General features: G+C 33.9%; 1 protein-coding gene across 1 annotated transcript in view; it reads left to right on the top strand.

Annotated features, from left to right (window-relative positions):
* The window catches only part of Pcdh10 (protocadherin 10), a 57,716-nt gene extending 33,658 nt beyond the window's left edge, over window positions 1–24,058 (top strand). Inside the window, exon 5 of the mRNA XM_027391903.2 lies at window positions 23,988–24,058. Coding sequence (XP_027247704.1) covers window positions 23,988–24,058 — 71 coding nt within the window. The remainder of the gene's footprint in view (window positions 1–23,987) is intronic.
* The last annotated feature ends 2,522 nt before the right edge of the window (window positions 24,059–26,580 follow it).

The raw sequence follows: 26,580 nt of genomic DNA, 5'->3' as shown, positions 1-26,580 counted from the left end.
TTCACATACATGGGTGCATGCATATTTATGCATATATATGTATATTGACAAATTATTCACTGTCTAATAGGAACCTAACTTTTACTGGGCACCCTCTGCTTTATCTGGCAATCTTGCTAAGGCATATCAAACACTGCAGTTTGGCGTCCATAACCTGCTTCATTGAAGGATGTTTCTAATGTATTCTCCTGTGCTCAGATTCCAGCATTTCTATATTCCCAATTCTGCTCTGAGCCTCCCCGAATGTTATTAGTTTGCTACCTGTTTAATATAGGCTTAATCAAACTACACTGAGCAGTCCAAAATCATCAATATAATAAGTAACCATCAATAAGAACACAGATTCTAGTGATATTTGTTGTCTGGCATTTTGGAAAATTATGCTTGGTAATAATGTACTGAATTTTGTATTTACTAATCTAATTATTTTCATGGCTTAATTTTCCAAGACTGTGCTTCAATTGTTGTTAACTCCCCTGCTTAAGAAAGCAATTTATAGATAATAAGTTAGACCCAGGAGGAAATGAAGTTACATCTGTTTACAACTTTTAAATGCTCATTTATTTTTGCATCATGTGATGCTGAATTTATGCTTGGTTTTTATGTAAACATGAAATAATATGGTTTTTGAAGAGTTATCCTGAATGTCATGTAAAGTAGATGCTTGACACACAAAGCTCTCTGTAGATGTAGTGTCCTTATGTCCATTGAAATGACCAAGCTAACTCTGAAACCTTTAATGTCCCCTGCTGTGAACAACAATTCTAATTCAAACTTACAAAAAAGTAACATATTTTCTTATGTTCTTTTGAAGAAACCACTTGAAGTATAAGTGTCTAAATGTCAGTAAATACTATCAGAATATTTTAAAAACACATTTATTCTCTAAAGAAACATGATATTCTTATAAAATTCGAGTTGAATTAAATTATCTGTATTTGTCTAGCTTAATGAATTAACACCTTGTGCTTTTTAAAGGAAGTTGTATTGTGTAAATTGTATTCAGAAGTTGCAGACTTTTATTTTGAGTGTAAATAATTTTTCTCCTTATCTATGAACAAAAACTTCCATATTTTAATGTATTATGATAAAGCAGCTTAGAAAAAATTGATTGTCATTGTAAGATTCATACATTCTATTTTGTAAAATATATACTGGAATATAGGCAGAATATTAAAAATAAGTCAGTCTCTAAATTCAATTAATAGAAACTAATAAAAAACTGTTTCTTTGGCTTTGTTTTCTCAGAGCCTAGTCCATCAAGCCCCAAGGAGGACCATAGTCTGATTTCCCTCTTGCAAAATCTGGCTTCTAATTCATAGGTTTTGATGTATACACATTTATCTTAGTATTTTTATACATAGTATATTGTAATTTAATACTTTATTTCATGAGACATATTTTTGTAGTATTGCTAGATGGTATACTCATGACTCTTGTGTCTTGTTAGAAACCTCATGTAAATAAAATTCAAGTCAGTGTCAAAAGATGCTAATGTACCATCACTTGTTTTTGTCATAACACACGTTCTACTAATATAATGAGTGTGTTAATATTAGAGGTAGATGGCACAGCTGCAGGAAGTCCCACTGACAGCAAGTCAATTGTAAAAAATTGTAAACTTGGTATTGTCTGCTCATGGGTCCTCCATCTAGAGGGATCTCTGGTATGAAGGGTTCTGTGGTATGTTGGAGTACTCAGTATGATGATCGGTGAAGATACTACACTGATGGATAATGGGAAAACACCTCTGTTCTTAAAGGTGTTATATTGTCTCTCTTTCTCTTTTTTTTTTTCGAGACAGGGTTTCTCTGTGTAGTTTTGGAGCCTCTCCTGGCACTCGCTCTGGAGACCAGGCTGGCCTCGAACTAACAGAGATCCACCTGCCTCTGCCTCCCGAGTGCTGGGATTAAAGGCATGCGCCACCAACTCCCAGCTAAAGGTGTTATGTTCCTTTCAGAGCAATAAAATTTAAATTAAAAGTACACAGTAAGCAAATTGGATTGTTAAATTTTCCAGCAATAAATCCAGGAGTTTTCATAGGCTGTAATTTTACTTGAATTGGAAACTATCCTATTACTTATAAAATAAATTCATTCACTGACCATATCCTGTTAGTTGAGAAAATGAGCCCCAGGTTCCCTTTTAATTCCTCTCTTTGTATTATACATGGTGTTTCTGCTGCAGACCTGGGAGCACGGGATTGAAGGCTTGCTCTAGGCAGAGTGTGGAAGAAAGAGAGGCTAGCAAGGGTTTTCTTCTCTTAGAAATGATCCTTTATACATTTTCATTATTATATCCTTCTGTTTCATGGTATTATAGTTTAAAGCTTTCTTATCTTTTAAAATATCCATGGATTTATATTTTAGTTCACTAAATATTAAGTGTAAATGATGCTTTAAGTGTTGTGCACATAAAATAGTCAACTAAAATTAGACACTTGAACTCTCCAGATATTCCTTACATTAATATTCCAGAGGAATGTTTCAGGGATTCATTTCAATGAATTTCCTTTCCAAAAGATGGAGGCTTTACATATGTGTAATATTAATGCGGCCTTCAGAGAAACACCTGTTTCCCATTTACTGCATGGTCACTTATAGCTGTCAGGCTACAATAAATATCATAGGACTTGAAAAAAGGATAAAGCACACCTTGAAAGGAGATCAAGTCAACATTACAAATTAAAAGTAAACTCAAAATTATACTGACTAAAAATGTTATTGTTGGTTAAATTAATACATTATATTAAGAAAAGACTTCCTTTTAAAAAATAGACCTTAAGTCCATGTGGTTGTCATGCACACATATATACACACATATGACTTCAAATTGATTTGTGTAGGGAGAAACCTTGATTAAGAGTTACGGCTGATGATGCCCACTTGGTAACAAAGGTTTAAGGAGAGAGGTTTAAGAAGGAGAGTTACAGAAATAGGGTTTAAGGAGGAGAGAAGCTCACAGGCAGCAGCTCTCTTCTGCCTGGCTGAGCTGACTAGGAAGCATTTTGTGGGTCCCTCCTGCTCAGGTGCAAACCTGGTCACTGGCTCCCTGGCTTGAGTATTTTTCCCCATCAAACTACTGTTTATCAACTTATTTCTGACTCCATTTTGTAATCGTCAATAGATTTGTATTCTTCTATGTGGTGATAGTAATACACAATACATAAAATATAAAATATGGATGTGTATAGATGGGAAGTCACAGAGAAAATTAGGTAGTTGACCCCCATTAGCATTTGAACACTACTGCCCTTCATTTCCCGACATAGGGTTAAACACAGGGAAAAAGTCTTTAGAAAAATTGTAAAAGAGATTCCTCATAAGTAGTTCAAAAATAAGTCAAGAAAGTTAAAGGAACTGATTATTCAACTGGGCAAATCTCTAATGGAAACTTACCTTTAAACTGTCTTTAGTTTATGATGTGCTTTTACAGAGAGAACAGAGGGCAGGTGTTTGAGACTGCCACAGGGGGTAATGGGCTCAGACTCTCACAGGCTAGATTCACTTTATGTGTGAAAAGTGTCCCAACTGTGAGGCTCATTAAACTTTTCAATAAGCTCTGAGTAAGTGACAGATCTCAACTTCTGGAAAAAAATTTGATGCAGTGGGGTCTCAATCATTGGAGATATTTGAAGGTTGCTTTTTTTTCCCCTACAGAAACAGATCACACTGCTTCACAAGTATAATAGTATAATTTACTTTTTAGGCTTCTTTGGTTTTCTGTGATAAGGCATAAAATTCAATTGTATTTCTAGCTTTACAAATGTTGAAATGTGCATAGTTAACTTTTAAATTATGATTTCATTATAAAACATACTTGGGTTTTGTTAGGCAACTATAATTAAGTACTCTATAGTACAAGTACTCTGTCAGTTATGATAGTTGTACTATTATATAATAACATGCATGTGAGTCATTTTAAATCATTATTTCATCACTTTAATAAACACTTTAATTAATCTAAATGCTTTAATTTTCTCTGCAATTTAAAATCATGCTTTGTAAACTATGAAAGGCAATAGGGTTATAGAGCATAAAGAAAAATACACGATTCATTAAAAACCACTTGCTAAATCATAATAGTAGATATTTGAAAATTTATTCTTCAGAATGCTTTTTCATCTCTACTTCAGATGTCAAGTTATGTGTGGAAAAATGTAACATTTCTGTGACTCCCTCAGAAAAATAAAAATGCAGTCAAAGAATGTAAAAGAAGCACAAACAATTCCCTAATACTTTGATCACAGCTAAGAGAAAACATTTTCCAATGTCAGGGAACTGATTCAATGCATATGCTGATGGATAGTTTTTTAAAATGCATTTGGGAAATGAAAAGCTGGAGGAGAAATTCTCCAAGGAGGCTTTGATTGCTTTAAATACAGAAGACATCAGAAAACTAAGAACATCAACATATGTGACGAATTCTTCCCACCCTGAAACAACACCCACAAGGACTGTCAAAATAACTTTAACACTGGTGTGGCACTGTCACTATCACTGGCTATGGAATGCCATTGCTTTCTTAAAATGCAATCTTCTTAATATTTGTTGTAATCAATACCATTGCCCTTAAGTTATAACCATCCGAGGTTAAACACACCTCTTAATCGTGTAGAAATAAAATGAGTGTGGCCACATCTTCGGGAAGTCAACAGAATTTCTTCTTTGCCCTCCCACTCTGAAGGGTCTTTGAAAATTCATGTGTTTTAGCCAATGAGTGTGTAACAGGAGCTAAAATAATGAAAAGGAAATATAGATACAACAGCTGCAGTAGAGAGATATATGTGAGTACAACTCAAAGAACCCATTAAAACATATCTATTGAGCTTAGTTTTTTTATTTTCAGTATTAAAAATATGTTTGCTAATCCCATAACGGTGAACCATATACACAATAATTTATCTTGTATTCTGAACATAAATTGTCTATTCCAGTAACTTTCTTACCAGTAATATTTTAGCCTAATAATAAATGATATTATAATAATCAAAGTTTTTGCCCAAGGGCTAATTTCTGTGCTAATGTAAGAAGCACTATTTCCTCAAATGGATTTGTTTGAATATTGAGAATAACAGTACTGAACTACTGAGTTCCTTTTGTCTTTAAATTCCTGGAATAAAATTTCCATAAGAAAATAAAGGAGGATAGAGGCAAAGAGAAGGAGAAAGAGAGAGAAAGAGAGAGAGAGAGAGAGAGAGAGAGAGCTTTAACAGTGGGAATAATTTTATTATGAGAAACTTAGTAACAGATTTGAAGTCAGAATAAGTCAGAATATTTTTCTGGTAGAGTTGAGAAAAAATATTTTTCCCATATTCTGGATCAAACAGTGATCTGATCACCATAGTGATTTCCTGAAATTCATTGTATAAATTTAATTTCTGGCTCGTTTAATGACTTTCAGTTCTGATTGTTTAAAGAAACCATATCATAATTACTTAAATTCCCATGTATCACAAAACAAGAGTTTTAAGTCAAGAATAGCAAAATTTGATTCAGAAGGAGCCATTTCTATTTGCTTAGAGGACATTGTTTTTGACATATGACTACAGATCTAAAAATAGCCACTTAATGGTTTAATGTTACATGGATCATGAGATATAGGAAATCACTGTATCATCATATTAAAAAACAAAATGTTTTTGACAACTTCCAGCTTTGTCAATATGCAGTATGTACATATCCTCATTTTGGTTCTAATTTCTATCCACAGGAGTGTCTGGTATTTACAGTTCCAGCTGGTATGTGTGTTGACTATTAAAAATATGCCAACTGCTTTATTGATTATAAACTGAGATTTTTAGAAAGATTATGTATATAAATCACGGCAAAGCAACTGGAAAAATAGACCATCTACTTGAAAGTAGTAGAAATATCAGAGAAGAACTCAACTGAGCAACATACTAAACTATGTTTGAAAGAAAAAAGTTTAAACAGACCAAAATAACTTCTGTTACATTACTTAATATAATCCTTAGTGATATATATATATCTATATCAATATATCTATATACATATATATACATATATATATGTATATATATGCTTGATTTTGTATCAATTGATTTACTTAATATTTGGCAATCTTTATATCTATTTTTTCCAAATTAGATGCTGATTTAAGGGCTATAATTTCTGTTCTGATTTTTTAAAGTCAAGTAGTCTGAAAAATATGTATAAAGAATAATAAATATCCTTTTAACACTGCTACTAATTAAATTAAATGACATAAATCTATACAACTAAATGCAGACACTGTTCTTTTTAACACATATTTTATAGTATTGGAAACATGAGATAGTATATTTTACCTCACTTTGCTATTAGTATTCTTATGACAAAACTGATTCTTATTAAGGACAAAGCAGGTTAAAACCATATACCATGGAAGGATTTTAGATAATTATATACAAACGTTTATTATATAATATTAAAATAAAGTTACAGAATATGAGTTATCTTTGAAGTTTTGAACATCATAAATACTTTCCTACAGTTTTGGATTAGAATATGCATAACTTTAAAGTTTATTGAAGTAAATATACTTATAAAATTATTCACAGATTTTTTAAAAGGCTAGTTCTAGCAATATAATGTTTATACTTTTAGTTTTTCTAAGTTCTGAGTATATATACACAAACAGTGAAGCAGGAATTGTTCTGCAGATAATCAAAATTTACTCTTTGTATAATATGTGATTGCTATGTTAAATACGTTGTTCCCATCCACAGTGAATATCTAAAATGTAAAAAGTATGAACTTCACAATGCCAAGCAACTGAACTACAATTACAACTAGAGACTGGAATGTTGCTGTGGCTGTTTGACATACCATGGGTTCAACACGGGGTTACCCCGAGTTTCCTCTTGTATGATTTCATATGCAGTATTGTGCAGTTCTGAACTCCAAACATCAACCACTTTTTCTTAGAGTATTTTTCTTTCTTTTTCACAGCGCGGAAAAGGATATGCTAGTCAATTCTGCAGCTTACGTGAAGCAGTATGATTTGCACAGAGTCGACCAACAAAAGCATCAACTTTTCAACTTCATTATCTTGGCCATCCAGTTAGTTGTGTGTAGCTGAGTGTTAGATATCCAGCGGAGTCATCGTGGCCACGTGTAGGACCTAATTGCTCTCAGCAGGCCTGAGAAATGAGTTGAAATGTGCAGACTGTAGAAACTCCATAGGCAACCGGCGTTGCCTCTCCGATCAGTGTGTGCCTGTTTACAGCACTGTCTATCCTTCTCTCTCCAAATGTCACTGAGCCCTTTAGATGTTTATATTCACCATGAGAAGCCAGTCATCAAGATAAAAGAAATTTGTGCATTATAAATGCAATATCACTGTTTTAAACTTGACTGTTTTATATTATTTTTGTGTGAGCAAGTGTTCCCCAAACTATCCCAACTTTACAAGACAGATGTGACTATGTTCTTTTCATCTGTGGGGTATTAAAAAATGTTGTATTCTAAAGACCCACAAAGTATAAAAGACATTCTGTAGTTTATACACCGTGTTGCAAAGTGTTTACTGTACTATTTCAAAGCTTCTAAATAAATATAAAATATATATTATATTATATAATTTTCCTAAGATGTGGTACAAATTAGTTGGTTTTTAAATGGATTCATACAGCCCTTACCATACAATAAAATAAAAGGTAATTCAGGGTCCCTAAGATTAACTGAGAAAAAAAATTATCAATAGCTTGTCCTAAGTTTCATACCTTACTCAACCCTGCATTTTTCTTTCTTTAAAAGAAAGTGAAGTTCTAAGCTGCAAAATTTTGTCAAGAACTTATTGTGAATTTTCAATGCCAAAGATGTAGCTGTTAATACTGTCAGGCGGAGCACAGAGACGTAGTTTCAAAACATCAAGCAGTCTACATAATTCCGATTCTATTTCCATGGCTTTGAATTTAGCGTCATTTAAGGCTTTTATAAAGAAACCTATAAATTCTCTTGTATTTGTTGTTAGGAAAAAATCTGGGTGTCTGTACATTTTGTGGTGTAAAATATGTAACTGAAGATTACTATTTTAAGATGTTCTCATATAATTCACATAGAATTTTATTTTACATAGTTTTGTGACTCTTAAGTAAACATGAATAAAAATATGTAACTCTATATATGGATATATAGAGGTACATAAATATAAATTTCAGAGCTGGTACGTATTAACAATAAAATATAAAAACTCTCTAAATTTAAAAAGTTAAATAAATTTGGAGATTTAGAAACACGATACATTACTGTTTCAATATTATGTGTGAAATTATACAGCTTAAATGTAGTCAGTCTTTTATTAATGAGAATATTCTTTGTTGTTCAGCCTTGAAAAATTAATTTTGTCTTTTACCGTCATGTAAGCAAGGTTAATGGTTAATTATTAAATTCAGAAATATGTATTTTTGTTTAGTTCACATATTCTTTCTGCTGTCGATTGTTGCTTATTGAAATAGGGGAGGGATAGGAATTAGAGTGTGAGAGATTCACCCATGTAAATCATGGAATGAATTTAACTGCCCTCTAAAAAGGCTCTAGAATTATATCAAGATATTTTCTCAGCCCAAATTATAGGCTCATTTTAAAATGCTAACCTTTATTTTCATCTGACTGCATACTCACTGGCAGTTTGAGCTGCACAATGATAAGGAATGGACTAAAATTTAACACTTACCGAATGAGTTCCATCTAAATTCATAAGATTTTAAATGAACTTTTAATTAAGATTTATCATTAGAAATGCATTCATGCAGTCATTTGACATTCATATATTTGTTTGGCGTGATATTCAGTGTCATTCTCTTGATGATGTCAAAATACATATTAACATGTAATAATACCAATTAGATTATCACAACATAACATAAACAAATTCCTATCTCTGGGGACCATTTGAAAAAGAAACCAGTTGTTCATGTGAGTTACAAAAGCACATACACTCATTGGTGCAGTAGCAGTCTTTTCTCAAATGTATGGCACGGTACATGATAGACTATTTCAGTAAGAAAATGTTATATATAATTTAACTGGAAAAAGGTTTGTTTTTCTAATTGCTCTTACATCAAGAAAATGGCTTTCTTGTTGAATCACTTAGCATTAATTACAACCAATTTTGCTTCAATTTACAATCATGGGTTATGATCCACATTTATCATTTTATGCTTTCTTCATATAATGGTTGTACTAATTCATCTGACTTAAAATGGTTCTTAAACTCTTTTATGTCATATGCAATATTCCTTAAACATCCTTTTCTGACATATAGCTGTTGTTAGCTATTTTTATATATCAGAGCAACTCTCTAGAGTAATTTGTATTGTAGTCTTTAAATTGTGTCATCATTCTACTAAAACATACATAATTTGAAGAACCAAATTATAAAAACACACAATATTAAGTGATAGTATTATTTATCAATTATTACTTGCAGGATAAATCAGAATCTACAGTGGAGACACAGTTTCAGTAAAATGGCTAAAATATTATGTTTCAATGACAGAGTATAAAAAAGAATTTTGAAACAAGAAAGAAATGAAATATGAGAAGTTGCTTCCAACCCATCAAGGAGAGTTAGTGTAGGTTTTCCTTTAATCTGATCATTTTAACATGGAGTCTGCCATTATTGTGTATGTGTTCAAGGGAAACAATATTATTAGATAGTGTTCCATCCATAAGACACTTTCAAAAACAAAATGGAATTTACTCCTTAGTGTCCTTAGTTTTTAAACAGTAAAACTCAATTTTCCTGTGGAAAGCTTGTTGTATGGTTTCAATGGTAGGTCAAATGACAAGATTTAGGAGTATTTCATCCACATGTAAGATTATAATTTTAATCCGTGAGCATAATTTTGTAAAATCACCTTAAGTCAAACATATAAATATTGCACAATAATTAATTCAAAGATACAACAATAATAATAAATACATGTATCACCCTTTTTAGGATTCATGTATATTTAATTTTAGGAAAAATATTAAATGCAACGCCTTTACCAAATGTTATATATTAGAAATTATATAGGAGATATAAATATTTTCATTATTCATTCTCTTTTGTTTCTTAGTGGTTCTATAACTTGTCCTCAGATGCTTCGAAAAGTTGAAGTCAATTTATTTTTCCATGAAGGGGAAGAAAAATATACCTTGCAGTTCTTGACATAGGCTGTCACAAGTAGGCATTGATATCACTACAGAGTCTTGCAAAGCTGTGTATGGAGTCTAGTTGATCAAACTGAATGTGATATATATTTGCCGAGATAAATAACTATTTATTTTGGTATTGAAAGATAGTAACATTGGTTTTATCATTGTGTTTAGTTTTCCCCCTAATACATCTATGTGTGGCATAAATACCCATAGAAATCACAAACACCGTAATATTGGTGTACTCGATGATTTTGCTGGAATCATATTTTTTTCACACTGCACCTTTTTTGTGTTCTTTTTTAAAGTCTAATTTTGTAGTGGTAAAGGCTTTGCATTAACATTCTTTTTATGTTCTTTTTTTAACAAGGAAAACCAGAAAATTGCTAAAGTCAATATTTTTTACATCCTGAAGTAGTAAAGTTATTTTGTATAATGTTAGAACTTGAAGAAATATCCCCCTCAGAAGTCAGACAAAACCCTTATATAATAATCTGTGAAACTGTTCAGCAGAATTTTTTTTCTGCAAACACTTGGCTTAGGTTTTAGATTTTAGCATTCTTACAGAATGCTGGTAGCTGTGTGCCGCCAGAGTATAGCAGGCAATAATATGACGTTGATTCTAATACTTTTAGTGTGCATGCATGTATTTCTAATCACTGTTATTTTTTAAGTATTTGTAAAATTAGAAAAATATTTCTTGAAAACTCATCAGATGCTTAGTTTGAAGTTTTTCTCTCCAGATGTTTTTGAGGAGTGTGAAAATACTGCATTCTGGATGCAGAAAATATTACATTTTCACATGCAACTTCAAAATTTCTGGAAGATAGTACTCACACTTCCCAAACATCCTTATGTCCTTGAGCTGAATGACAGGGAGCTTCAGCTCTGCAGACGTATCTGAGACAATTATCTGTGAGTGAAAACAGGGTATTATAACAGATGAGTTTCAGTCTTATTGCAGTGTTGTTCCTGTGAATGCTATAACCATACACAAGTAAAATGCGTGTAAATGTAATATATTATTTTATACTGCTGTATACATACAAAATCAATAAAACTAGGATACATATCATACCATCTTTCCATGCATGGATCTTCCACTGACGTCATTGGGCGCTTTGAATAAAACCATGAGCGGCAAAATGTGACCCTACTTATAAAATGACTGATATTGATTTAGTAATTTTCGTCTTAATAGAAAAGGTCTAAGGAGCATCTGCTCAAAATTGTGTCTCACTTGTAACAGCATATGATAGACTTTGAAATATTTTGTCATATTTATAGATTGAGAGTAAGCATTCAATTCCACATGAATCTCAGTGTTGCCCCAACAGACCTTATAAGTCTACATTTTTCTAATTAGTGCTGGATTATTTTAACTTGAAACTTTTGAAATGATATTTCATTCACAAACATTGACATTGTATATAAAATATGAGTACACTACAATAAGCACTTTGTTTAAAACAAAAGAAACCATCACTTCATAAAGTCCATGGGAGCACGAGAAAAGCTTCCTATCTGCATCATTTTCAGACAAGAAAGCATGAATCATAGTATAGGTACATTTTATATAATATTAGAATAATCTAAATTAACTATAGAAACTTAGCTCTCAAGGAGCTAAATGTAAAAACAATGTGCTTCTTAGTCTCATGTATGATCTGTGTAATTAATTTTCTTAAGTTCAAACTGCACACAATCAACACAAAAGAACCGGTTTATCAGGTAGCAAATAAAGGGCTAGGTGTTTGTTTTCCTTTCAGTACTACAGAAACAATGAATTGGAATGATTATTCTCCATAAAATGTCACTAGTAATAATTATGGGTTGCCTATGTTCCTTCTTGCCTCTAATTTCATTCTTTGTGAGGACCATACAATTAATTTTCCAATTAAGTAAAGAAAAACGTATTTTACAGGTAAAATTTATTATTGAATGACCTTGTTCTGGCCATCACAAATCATAAGTTTCTATTATTACATTTTCTTGAGAAAATTCTAATTTGCTTATGAACAAAACAAATTACAAGGAAATGTAGGATGATGAAATGATGAAAATTATGTGATCAAAATAATCAGTGTATCCTGAGATTAATTTAGTTTAAATAGCAACATGAAGATGTATAAAGAAAAATAATTACAGCAAGAAACATGAACATTATCAAAGCACATTATTCATGTTGAAGTCAATAGTTCATTCTGAAAAGTTTCAGACATATGTTTGAAAGAGGGCATAGTGTGAAATACCATTCTTGCTATGAATCATTCCCCCAAATGTTTGCTACACACTGAACCATATGATCTTATTTCAAATTTAAACTGTACCATGTAGTAGAAAGTGAGGGAATATATTTTGAAAAGTTGCTTCACATCTTATAGTATTTTTACTCTTTGTACAATATGGATAACTATTATTAATGATAGGCATTTTTCTCAGAATTAAGTGATCTTCTATATAGGAAATCCATAGCACAATTCTAACCTGTAGGCAGTTTTTATTATTATCATGTTTATTATTATTATTATTATTATTATTATTATTATTTTAAGCATCTTATCACTGTCAATGATTTTAAACACTGTAGGACACAATCTACAAATGGAAACATCCCAGCCTAATGGAGAGTTATAGTTAAGCAAGGATAATTTCAAAACCTCAAGGTGAGTCTAGACTTCTTTGGGTGTCCACTCATGAGTTCTACCTCTCAATTTAACAGTAAAATGCAGACCAAGAAATAAAGGGTCAGTCTGCCTTCACCTGTCTCAGAAACTCTAAAATAATGATTTATCCCCACATATGTAGAAATCTGAATGAATCAGGACTACTCCTTCGATGCCAATGGTCTTTCTGGATACTTATTGGGAACAGTGCACATTTGACAGGGCCATTCTTGAATATGATTATCATCTTTTCATGTCTTTCATTCACTTTGAAAATTACTTAATGCGGTCTTTAATATCAGTTCAGTGCAACTGGAGTGTTTAATAGTTCTAATTGGAGGCCTATGCAGGTGGGCAGTCCTTCACCTGATAAGAGCTTGCTTACTTGGTGCTGTCCTTTGATGTTTAAAACATTTCTAGAATTCTCTTATTCTTTTGAATTTAGTGAATTCATTTACATTTCCAGTTAAAAGAATGCAGTCCATATTCATATCAGTAGTCAAATTGATGCTTCCAAAGGAGAATTTCCATTTTATAAGGACTTTTTTAGGTAGGTAGAAATTTAAGTGAGGCTATCATATAGTTGATAAGTATGTGGCATTTTGTCCCTTTATTTTCCTTTGATGGTTATTGGAAAATTCTTAAACCAGTCTCTCTGGAGACAAAGGATGCTATATAACCATGATAGCCACCTTATATGAATGGCAATCTCCTTTTTTTCCTTTTCTTTCCCTTTTCCCATACCATGTAAGACAGAACAAAAAAAGACACAAATATTCATGTGGGGGATTACAGAAGCCAGAAAGTAAGCTTCATTCTGTAATGTGAAAATTTTCTCTCACTTTTAAAGATTGAGTTTTATTTATGTGTATGCATGTGTGCTTTGTGTGAATTTATGCCATGTATTTTCAGATGCCTGAGGTCAGAAGAGGGCTTCAGAGCCCATGGAACTATAGTTACAGCCAGTTGTGATTTTTGCTGTGTGAATAATGGCAACACAATTAATTAGCAAGAAGTCTTATCCTCTGAGATATCTTTCCAGATCAGAGAAACATTCTTGTCCTCAATTTTTAAAATTTATTTAATAATTCAATACATAGTCAATTTCAAATTTCTCCATCCATCTAATTCTTTTAAGGGAAGTAAAACACACATTCAAAGATTTAAAACAGACATTTTAATGTGTGTGTTTTGGGCAGGGAGGGCTTATGATGGAGGAGGATTTTACAATTTAGTCTTTAGTACTTCAAAATACCAAGGTATGTAATAGCTTTTCATTATCAATAACCTGCATTAGGGCTTTCAACGCCATGAAATAAATGCCCAAACTAATGGCTTCCTTTGATATTATTTGAAAACTACAATCATGTATAAAAGGATTTACAAGGAACATAGAATGGTAACAGACATGACAACATACCAAGTAGTTTTAAATCTTAAAACTTGTGTGTGAGTGTGTGTGTGTGTGTGTGTGTGTGTGTGTGTGAGAGAGAGAGAGAGAGAGAGAGAGAGAGAGAGAGATGAGAGAGAAGACAGACAGACAGAAATAAAAAATGTAAAGTTAATGAAAATACATATTGATTGGGTGATTTAACTTCAAATATAACAAAGAATCATGTTAAAGAATATAGTATTCCTCAATAAAAATTTTAAAGAGAAGATATGCACTGAATTTTAAAATACAATAATATTAAATGATCTCATCAGAATGTCTTCACAAATGGTCACTTTTTTACCATTGTTTGTTTGATATAGGTTTATAAACCCACAAAAGTATAGACAGAGCTGGAAATAGTGTATACAGAGCTGTATACAGAGTTGTAAAGCACTTGTCTATTATGAGAAATGCCTATGGTCAAATTCCCAACATGGCAATGAAAGACTCTGCGAACATTACTCACTTCAAAGACAAGACACCAATTATAAATGACAATGTACTTGCAATTTTAATAAGCAGAATATGTGGAAAACTGAATGACACTGCCAGAAACATTCTGTTGTACTTGATAAAGTCACTTGATAGTGTTAAAAATTGGTTGCTGAATCCAGGTATTGCTTCTACAATGGAAGTGAGTTTACAGATATAAATAATGTTGTAGTATTAAACAGGGATATTAGGAGGTTTTTAACTTTAGTTGTCAAACACAGAGATTCAATATGATATATTCTTTATTGTATGAAACAACTTTGGTGCATTTGTATACACACACATAAAGAAAGTATACATTCTTTTTATTATTATTATTTTATTAGTTCTAGTTAGGGAACAAGCTTATTTCAAGTCCCTTCTCCCTCTCCCTCTCCCTCCCCTCACCCCCAACCCTCCTCCCCCACCCCCAGCCTACCCCCCACCCCATCCACCCACCACTCCCCAGGCAGGGTAGGGCCCTCAACGGGGGCTCTGCAAAGTCCACCAAGTCTTCCTATGCTGGTCCTGGCCCTTCCCCATGTGTCCAGGGCCAGAGTGTAACCCTTCACGTGGGATGGGCTCTCAAAGTCCCTTCTTGCACCAGGGAAAAATACTAATCCACCACCAGAGGCTCCCTGGAGTGCAGAGGCCTCCTTATTGACATCCATGTTCAGGGGTCTGGATCAGTCTTGTACTGGCCTCCCCAACAGCATCTGGGGTCGATGTGCTCTCCCTTGTTCAGGCCTACTGTTCCTGTGGGTTTCTCCAACCTGATACAGACCCCTTTGATCTTCATTCCTCCCTCTCTTCAATTAAATTCCAGATTTCAGATCAGTGTATATCTGTGGATGTCTGTCTCTGCTTCCATTAGCCACTGGATGAGGGCTCTAGGATGGCATAAAGAGAAGTCATCAATCTCATTTTAGGAAAAGTCTTTTAGGTTATCCTCTCCACCATTGCCTGGATTGTCAGATCGTGTCATCCTTGTAGGTCTCTGGAGATCTCTCTGGTTCCAGATCTCATCTCGGACCTATAGTGGCTCCCTCTGATATGGTATCTCTCATCCTTCTCTCTTTCCTCTATTCTTCCCCCAACTCAATGTTTCTGTCCCTCCATTTCCTCTCCTCTTCTCCTCTTCTCTTGCTCTTATTGTAGCAGCTCCTTTCCCCCCCACCCTCATGCCCCCAATTAGTTCGGGAGTTCATGCCACTTCCATTCCTGGGGACCATTTATCCCTTAGAGTCCTTCATGTTTCCTAGTTTCTTTGGTGAAGAGCATTATATAATGGTAATCTTTTGCTCTATGTCTAAAATTCATATAACAGTGAGTACATACCATGTTTGTCTTTTTGTGACTGGGTTACCTCACTCAGGATGGTTTCCTCTAGTTCCATCCATTTGCCTGCGAATTTCAAGATTCCGTTGCTTTTTTCTGCTGGGTAGCACTCCATTGTATAGATGTGCCACATTTTCTCAGTCCATTATTCAGTTGAGGGGCATCTAGGTTGCTACCAGGTTCTGGCTATTACAAACAATGCTGCTATGAACATGGTTGAACATGTGTCCTTGTTGTAAGTACATGCCCTATTTGGGTATATACCCAAGAGAGGAATGGCTAAATCTTGAGGTAGGCTGATTCCCATTTTTCTGAGCAACCGCCATACTGATTTCCAGAGTGGTCTTACAAGTTCGCACTCCCACCAGCAATGGAGGAGTGTTCCTTTTTCTCCACATCCTCTCCAGCATAGATTGTCATTGGTATTTTTTATTTTAGCCATTCTGACAGGCGTGAGATGGTATCTCAGAGTTGTTTTGAGTTGCATTTCTCTGATGTCCAATGATTTTGAGCACTTTCTTAAGTGTCTTTCAGCCATTTCAGATTCCTTTGTTGAGAATTCCCTATTTAGTTCTGCACCCCACTTTTTAATTTCATTGTTTGGTGTTTTGGTTGCTATAGCCATTAATTGGGTGCATGAGGGTAGGGGGGGAAGGAGCTGCTACAATAAGTGCAAGAGGAGGAGAAGAGGAGAGGAAAGGGAGGGGCAGAAACATTGAGCTCCTTATATATTTTGGAAATCAGTCCTCTGTCAGATGTGGGATCAGTGAAGATCTTTTCCCATTCTGTGGGTGGTCGTTTTATCCTACTGACTGTTTCCTTTGCCTTGCAGAAGCTTCTCAGTTTCAGGAGGTCCCATTTATTAATTGCATTCTTGTTATGCCATGTGCACGTTTGTGTGTAAAAGTACATGTGTACCAGCTAGAGGTCCACATAGGATGTTTTCCTCACTATGTATCTTATTTCTTTAAACAAGATCACCCACTAAATGTGGAGCTCTAAAGATCTGTCTGTCACCTCCTATTGCTAGTGCTGCAGTTAAGAGCTGAGGTGTTGCGATGACTTGTTCGTGGGTTCTGGGACTCAAACTTGATCCTTGTGCCTGTGCAGCAAGCACAATACCCACCAAAAGAAACTATTTACAGTAACTCTTCTGTTGAAAAGAGTATATCACATTATCACATGCAATAGTAATAGTGAAAATAACACTAAAAATAATTAATCACCATTTTATTTTGCTTTAATAAGATAAAATCATTGTCCTATCTTGAGGTTATTGTGACCTTGTTGCCAGGATAACATTATAATATACCTTTCTTTTGGGTCAGAGTAAGTAAAACAGGGGAAAATGGAAAAGTATGAAAATATTTAAGATGACCAGTAGGTCCCCAGTGCCTTACCAGTAGATGATCAACTGCCTGATGTAGGCAGAACAGAATAGAAGATGAAGTTTTTCTTTTCTGAAGTAAATTGAGCTTCCTTTAAATGAGATATCATAAAAGAAATGAAAATGTACCTACAGGAATATAATCCTGTTTGCAAAAGTGATTTCCAATTTTCTCTTCTCATTTAAAATTTACTGTGCTACTAAAGAAGCTATTCAAGAAGACCAGAAAGGCAAAATATATAAACAACACAAAACAATTGCATAGTTTCATCCTGGGAGAAAATGATAATAGTTAGTTAGTTCACATTCTGATAATTTTTTGTGTAATATTTGACAGTTATTATTTAAATTTTAGTGTCAGCTTAAATTCTCTGTGAATCATATTTGTCTGGAAATGGCTATGTATAAGCAATATGTCAATTCAAATATTTTTAATTTTTAAAACCTGGACAATTTGTCTGGAGCATATAGAAGAAAGCATGTTTGGCAAGAATGAAAGAAAAAGATACAAAGGAAGCCAAATCTTATGCCTTCTTTTGTGACATATACAAAACACCATGTAACTGATATAAAAAATGTTAGAAAAGTAAAAGATATAACAGTTATAAAACTTATTCATCTTTCCTTTCAGTTTGAGTTCAAGTATTTTTCATTAAATATTTTAAGTGTATCAATTGTTCATAGTTTTAATCTATCTACCATTACAACTCATTTCCTTACCTTTAATAGAAATTGATACCATTTTTGTGTGTTTTCTTTTTAAATGAATCCATCCTAGGAACAGTATTTTAGTACAGAACAGGGACTTGTTTCTCTCCATGTCCCAATGTTATTGATAAAAACAAGGAGATGAATGTTGGTCTACCCATCAAAGATCTGACCACAAATTTCACATTTAAACTAGTCCATTCTCTTCCTATGGAACTCTCAACCTTTACCAAGCGACTTTTCTATTCTGTGTCTGTTCCTTATTGAAACACCAGGAGCAGCTCTATTTGGTAATATGAAAATAAGAGTATAAACCCTTACATAACACTAGTCTAACTTGCTGAATGAATGAACATACTTTGTTGGGGTCACTAACAGAGTATGGTGATGAGTCATAAAAGCAACTACATCACCAAAGCTCCTATTAGCATGGGCAACAGCTCATGAAAGGTGGAAACCTGGAGTGTACTGCACAACCAGCAGGCAACTCAAGAACTTGCAGAATGTTTTTTTCAGTGGACCTAGTTGGTCTTAATGCCATGTCGTTACTTTGGTCTCTCTTTATTCCAGGCTTTACTGGGGCTGGAGAACATGGGTCTCTGCTTATTTCAGGGAGCTCAATTACCTGAGAAGACACTAAGCAGTGTCTTCTGCTTATGCAATCTAAGGCAAAGAGGGACTCTTTGATTCTCTTCAGTTTCAGGAACTCCCTGAAGCTAATCTGAGTCGTTTACTGCCTGTAATTTATTAGCTTCCTTGCAAAATGGAGTTTTTCCACTTTCCTTTAGAGCAGTGGTTCTCAACCTCCCTAATCCTGTGACCTTTTAATATAGTTCCTCATGTTGTGATGACTCTAAACCACAAATTCATTTTGTTGCTACTTGTAACTATAACTCTGGTACTGTAACAAATCATAATGTAAATATCTGATATGTACCCTATATGATATAGACCCTGTGGGGTCAAGACTCCCATGATAAAAAAACACTGCCTTAGATCATCCAGTTATTTTACCTCCCGCATGTATGCTTTGTCTCAATGAGCTTCTCTCCAAGACAGAAAGTTTTAATATCCAAGTTAACTTCTGTGCAAGAGAATTGAAGATATTTCAATTTAGTTAGTGAAATACACAAAGAAAAGTAAGAAAGGATGAAAAGAGTCCTGGAAATCATCAACCACTCACACCAATAGTCAGTGAAGAAATCCTACCCTCAGATTATGGGAGCAGATACCCCATATGTATTTGATGCTGCATAGACAGACAAGAAAGACAGAATAGTGTCAGTCATATACTCTTGACACATGTGAGAGGACACAAAACACCAGACAGTGTCACTGTGGTCACATTCAGGATCAGAACAAAACAGTTTTCCTAAAACACAGATGAGGAAGACATTGGTGGTCATTTCTATTCTGGAGAAAGAAGAAACAATTACGTTCATCCCTCTACCCACATGGGAAAAAGCAAAAGTAAAAACAAACAAGCAAATAAACAAAAAACTAAAACTATTTGGCAAAGTACTGTTGTATGCCTTCTTGACTATGCCAGTTATCAAGGCTCTTGATAGGAATTTATATCTTGAAGATGAACTGAGATTTATAGAAATCAGAAATGTCTCCATAGGATGAAAAGTAGGTGCATGACCAAGTGGAAGAAGATCATGTCTTCAAGTCATGTATTTTATAAATATTCTTTGACATTGAAAATAAAGATAATAGAGAGCCATATGTGCCACTGGCACAGCCAATGGATTCCACTGGGAATGGTATATATTCCCACTCCAAAATTTAAATGGACATTCTCTAAGGAAGTAATAATTGATGCCAGTTAAACTGTGTTTAGGCACATGAAATTTGATTGGTTTTCTTTTCAAGAGCTCAACATTGCTGAGTCCAGGGATATGGCTCAGACTATAAGTGTTTGTGACACAAAGTGACAACCTACATTCGATCACCAGCACAAAGACAGGAGAGTTGGTACACACCTGTAATCCCTAACCTGTGGAAGAAATGATAGAACAATCCACAGGGCTTACTGGCAAGCATGTCAAGTCTAACTTAATTTAGAAGTTTTAGGTTCAGTGAGAGACTTTGTCTCAAAAAAAAAATAGAACGTGACAGAAAACAAGCCATGCTGACTAATAGCTTCTACATTCACAAATGTGTGTGTTTACCTGCACGCACCTGTTAACACACACACACACACACACACACACACACACACACACACACACACACACACACACACGTACAATCCAACATTGTCTATTTTGAGAAATGAAGTCGATGTCATCAATACTGTCAATAAAATATCCGTCCTTCAACTGATTGAAAAGTGTTCTATATTGTACATGTAATGATATCCACTGTCTGATATTATAATCACTGTGACAGACCCAAAAATCATGTTGTTCAATATTATTTCATCAAAGTCCAGATGTTTATTGCTATCTGAATTAAGTCCAGATTCTAGCTACATGACAAGCCATTTAATTTAAGATACAAAAGCCTAGGACAAGGACGACAACTTTATTAAAAATATGGCTGAATGGCTAGGGATGTAGATATATGATTGACATTTATAGACATGCAAGTCTAGGCTATGGGTAGCCTTGGGTGTGGGCTTTTGTTACATGTCCTAGGTTTTTATTTTTTTGTTACTCATCAACCATCCTGATCAAAAGCAAAATAGGGAGAAAAGGATTGGTTTAGCTTACACTTCTAGGTCACAGTCCATCATGGAGAGAAGTCAGGGCAAGAACTAAAAACAGACTTAGAAGCCAAAGGTATGGAAGACTGCCCTGCCTTATATATTAAGTCTTAGCAGCTTCTGTGTATAACTCAGGAATGCCTGCATAGGGACTATGCCTCCCACAATGGGCTTTGCCACTTTATATCAATAATAATCATGACAATCCCCTACAGACATGCTCATGGTCCAGTCTGATGTAGGCAGTACCTCAGATGAGATTCTCTTCTCTAGGCTGTGTCAGTTTGATAGCTGATGATAACTAGAATAAAATGCTTGAAAATCAGAAGGACCATTTGAATACAATGGCACAAGAACAGAACTACCGAGCTGGCTTCAATAACCAATCCTCAGGCTTTTTGAGAAGCAGAGTCGTCTGTCACTCTTAAATCTCCATTCTTAGATTCAGAAGAGTCAACATGCTGTCTTTCTATTTTAACTCATACTGAAGGCAACTGGAAAATTCTTTGAACCTACATACGAGAAACCTTTAAGTTTTTAAAATTTTTCTTAAGATTATTTCATAGTCTTTGCTTATTTTTCTTAATCATAGGATCTTTATTACTTGGAGATTGAGCTTCCTCTACTAACTTCTTTAACTTTTTAACCTATTTTCAAAGTCTACATTCTAAGATAATATTGGTCCTGTTTATTGCATGTTTATCTTTTAGTCTTTTATCAAGATTTTCATTTTATCATATGCTTATAATCCAACCTCCCACTGAACATGAAAGTTTATTGCTACTTTTATTATGTTAATTCTAGGAAGTTTTCCTTCCTATTCTTTAACACAGTTATGTCATCTCTTTTCATATTAATCACTCTTCCTATTTACCTAAATGTATAGATGAGAGACATGTCAACAAAAAGTGGAGCTTTCTTGGAAAGCTCCATTATCATTAAACTGTTTTAGAAATGGAGATAACACAATGGTACAGTTTTTACTGAAATATATTAAATTTTGGAATTATTATTAAATTGTTACATAATTGGAGATAATACAATGCTACAGATTTCCTGGAATACATAAACTCTTGGATGTAATTCCAACATTAAAGGATAGAAATGCATCATTTGACTATCTTTACAGTAAAATTTAAATGGTAACCTATCAGTGAAAAGCATTTATTGAGTATGTAAGTATATAGTCATTTAGCAGAATCATTTAATTAGAGAATTCACATTTCTGTGTTTAGGTACATTTCCTTAAGTAAGTTAGATGTTCGAGAGAAAAATTTTCAGATCTTCTACCTAGAAACATAACCCTGGTATTTGGGCTATGAAAGTTAATTGGGAAAAGATACCTGGGAGACTTAATATTCAGACTTCTAGTATGGTGATCAGACAATAAAATGTGCCTGCTATCTTACAATCTAGGCATTGTCTGTGTTACACTCCAAGAGGATAAGCCTTTCTTCCAACTAGAGTGAACACTTGATCACCTACCTGAGGGGGAGATGAGTGCATGTGGGTGGTCTAATGAATTCTTAATGGTATATATGTATTTTTTATCCTGCTTTTGGTTTAGTTTCACTCTCACTCTTCAGATAATTTGCTGCATCAGTTTCTGAGTCTTTGGGATTTCCTGTGGAATAAATCTCATATCTTCTTTCTTCTCCTTTTGTCACTAAGAATTAACTTGTGTCAATGTTATTATGTCAGGCAGACCTATCCATGCTTCAAAGGTTCCAAAATATAAGAGGGGCTTTCTCACATTTTTTTCATTGTTCCTTGTGGTTTTCTTTTCTTTTTTTTTCCATTAGGAAAATTTTAACAGGAAGAAAGGCTAGTACAAAAATTTACCTCTTCTTTTCCTTTAGCCAGAAGCTTGAAAATGAACTTTTTCCATAGAGAACAAACTCTCATGATACCCATGGAATACCATCAGTAGATAATCCTACTCCTCATAGATTGAAACCTTAGAGATAAAATACTTGTTAGTATAGCTTTTATTATTGATATGGCTTTAGTGGAAAGTGTTGATATATTTGAGATGGAATAACATTTGAATTAATAATCAAAATGTAAAACTAAACAATGCATTTCCATTGTATATCAACAATGAGAGCCATACCACACACAGTTAATTTATCTGAATGTCACATTTACAGTAATTTATTTTTTCCTTTTGTTTTGCCACAACCATACCCTTATTATCTAATGTAGACTGGTCTTGTCAACATCAGTATGTATGATAGACATTGTTATTTGTTGTTTTTTTATATCTAGCACTCATGGTTATTTAGACAACTCTTTTTAAGGTTAGTTTTCTATATGAAGATTCATTTTGGAAAGTAGCACAAAATAGATTTTTTCTTTCATATATTGGTTTTATTTGCTATATTGTTCTAATTTGATAAAAACCTGAGATTAGTGTCTAAATAGTAACAGGAAGCTAGCAAGCTAAAGCACTGGAGGTCAATTTAATTACACCGTGCATGACAGAAACTAGGCCATGTGGGTATTGCCTTTGCCACCAGCAATTGACACCTGTGTGTTAATGAGCTGGTAATTAAGAATTGGCACATGCAGACACAGTTTACTGTTTGGGACTAGCATAACCATATGCTGCTCAACTTCTCTGCTAAGTACTTTGTTAGCTTCAGAATCACACAATTATTTTTCTGAGGTTTCTTAAATGCTAATTCCTCCTCAAAAGATCAAAAACCTTTCAAAAATCCTATCACTTTTAAATCATTTTAAGTGTAAGAAACTTTCTGAATTCCAAAAGTTTAATTTGAAGAGCAATATGTTTGAAAAAAAATAGATGATTTGTTTGTTTAAAAAATAACAATATGTTCCTTTAGTTTAAAATCATTATAGGACTTCTATCTTTAAAGGTCATTTGTATTTTTTAAAAAAAGGCTAAAAAGGACGTTGCATGAACAGACACATGAAGGGAGACAGCTGATATTACTCAAAGCTTTCTCTTGAAGGGAGGTGGACTATAACAAACCAGCTCTGAGAAATCACAGTGGGAAGAGGCAGGGGACATCTCTGCCACATCAGGATAGAACAGCATTTATGGTTTCCCCTTTGTGAAGCTCCTTGTATACCGTTTGCTTGTTTCTTGTGCTGTTTGCAGAAATGCTGTGGATGCAGCTGCGTGGAGAGGCTCATTTGACGAAAGATGGAGGCAAGCAAACAACCTCATGACTGAGCTCAGAAGCCAATTCTCAACTTGAGCTTTCAGATAAGAAGGCTCCCCAGCAGACAGCGTGACCGAAAATCTGAGCGACTTCAGCTGGGCACTAACTGAGCTGCACTAATTCCAAACCACACAAAACTGTGAGATAAATACTGGAGAAGTCTTGTTTAGCAAAATATATATCTAATACAATAGATAATTGAGAAACTCATTGTCTGTTAAAGTAATATAAGCATTGACTTTTCTGGTGTGATGTGGCTATTTTTCGAAACAGCATATATAATGTGCACTTGCTGTTTCTTTGGTTTGCTCAGTTTTCACTTCTGCTCTATTCCTCATCACTTCACTCACACACAACACACACAAATCCCCACCATTTTCTGGATTAATATATTGGCTTAAAATATAAAATACTCTCATCAAATGAAATATGCATTAACTTTGGTGACTTTCAGTTGTGGGAATTACTTCTAATTTTCTTCTTTGAAAGCCTTTGCTTTTCCTTAAAACCCTCTGTAGGACATATAGCCTTTTATATGCAGATTGGTATAATTACACTTTGAAATATCTTTGAATTCCCTGTAGCTTAAACTGAGAACATGAAAGGCCAAATGTTATATCGAACTGAAGGATATAAAAGTGCATGTACATCAATCCAAAATGAGATATAGAAATGAACAGCGCTACACAGCACAGCCCGTTTCTGACAGATTATTGAAGAATATTTAACTACAGAGAGTGCCATCCCTCGGAGGAGAATCCTACCTAGGAATGGCCTAATCCATTAATATTTGTTATTCTTTTCGTACCAAAATGTGAATGCCAGTGAAGCAAAGGAAGAGACCTAGTGTAAAAAAAGCTTTACCTCTTTTCGAGGACAATGGCACCTGACCGCCATCATAGAGCATAACATTATCTGTATTTATTTTATTTGTGTGTGTGTTTATTTTATTTATTTATTTTTGGTTTTTTTCAGACAGGGTTTCTTTGTATAGCTATTGGAGCCTGTCCTGGCACTAGCTCTGTAGACTAGGCTGACTTCGAACTCACATAGATCCACCTGCCTCTGCCTCCTGAGTGTGCCACCACCGGGCAAATTTTGTTACTTTTTTTTTTTTGAGAGAACATAATAAGTAAGGAATTTTCTACCCAATCTGTCATACCAGAGATGATAAACACCATATTTCACAAAGTCAATAGAAAACCCACATGGCAACAGTGAAACTTTCCAGATCCCAGCAACGAACAAAGAATTCTCTTTTACATAGAGGCATGTTCCTAGGTCCAGTAAAGGTATGTCCAGAGTACTTGAAAAGGAGACAGATGGAGAGAAGGCCTAGCAATTTACAGAACTTACTGCTATTGCAGGTGACTAGGATTCAGATATCAGTGGATACATAGAGGGTTACAAATTTCCATAATTCAAAGTCCAAGGGATCATACACAAAATTTATACACACGGAGAGACTTTAAATAAAATACTGTTTTAAAGAAGAGAATCTAAAGGATCTTCATTCTTGTTTACCAATAGTGTGAAAGTAAAAGAAGTTCAGTGTATCTGTGTAAAGTCAGACCTTGCCATCAACACTTAACTGATTAAGAACAAATTCCATGAAATTAACTTTATTTTAAGAGTATCTTCTGCCAACTTTTAACATTCTATAATTGTCATGACTACTTTAAGTAGATTCCATAATTAGTCTTTTGAATTAACTATACATAAGGAATCTTTTAGTTTTTTATGTAAAGAGCATGCCTTCTCAGAAAATTATATTCCTTATGAAGAATGAAAAAAATCCATCAAAACTGGTTAACAACAACAGCAAAAAGTTTTAAAATTCAAGACAAAATGTCCTAAATTCTGATGTCTCTAGAATACAACAATACTAACCAGCTACACTTGAAATCAAAGATAGAGGGTACATGTTTTGAAAACAGTACTTAGAAACTAGTGATAATTCACAGAGAATTTAGGGTGACATGGACTGTAATACTTATACATTCAATATAGGCTAGTGAATTTCCCCATTTTTGGCATCTGGCAAAACCTAGTACTTATTAATCTTCAAAATATGTATGAAATGTTGATAATTCAAGTAGTAATTTAGGAAATAATAATTGTCAGTTTGCTCTGAAACTATCATTTTTAAAACACAACAATCTGAAATTTCTTTTTTAATGGAACAAATGACAAAATTTTGAAAATTTGAATGTTTCAGACAAGGATTAACAAATTAATGCATACAAGGAATTAGAACCACCCTTGATAACGAACTGAACAAATAGGAAATAGATGATATAGAATGATGCAAAGATATCTGACTGACTACTTCTTAAAAACCATACATCTGTCCTAAAGTTTTATGATTAATTCAAAGACTCAGATCACTTCTCACTTCTAAAGTTATATAGAATTCTATATGGAGTGATATTTGACAAAACAATCTCTAACATATAGATAGAGAATCATTTTATATTCTGTGACTGGACCTTACTATGAATTCATCTATAATCCTTCCTAGGGAAAAAA

Source organism: Cricetulus griseus (genome assembly GCF_003668045.3).
Source record: "Cricetulus griseus strain 17A/GY chromosome 1 unlocalized genomic scaffold, alternate assembly CriGri-PICRH-1.0 chr1_0, whole genome shotgun sequence".
Taxonomy (NCBI): domain Eukaryota; kingdom Metazoa; phylum Chordata; class Mammalia; order Rodentia; family Cricetidae; genus Cricetulus; species Cricetulus griseus.
This window is presented reverse-complemented; position numbering and strand designations above follow the sequence as displayed.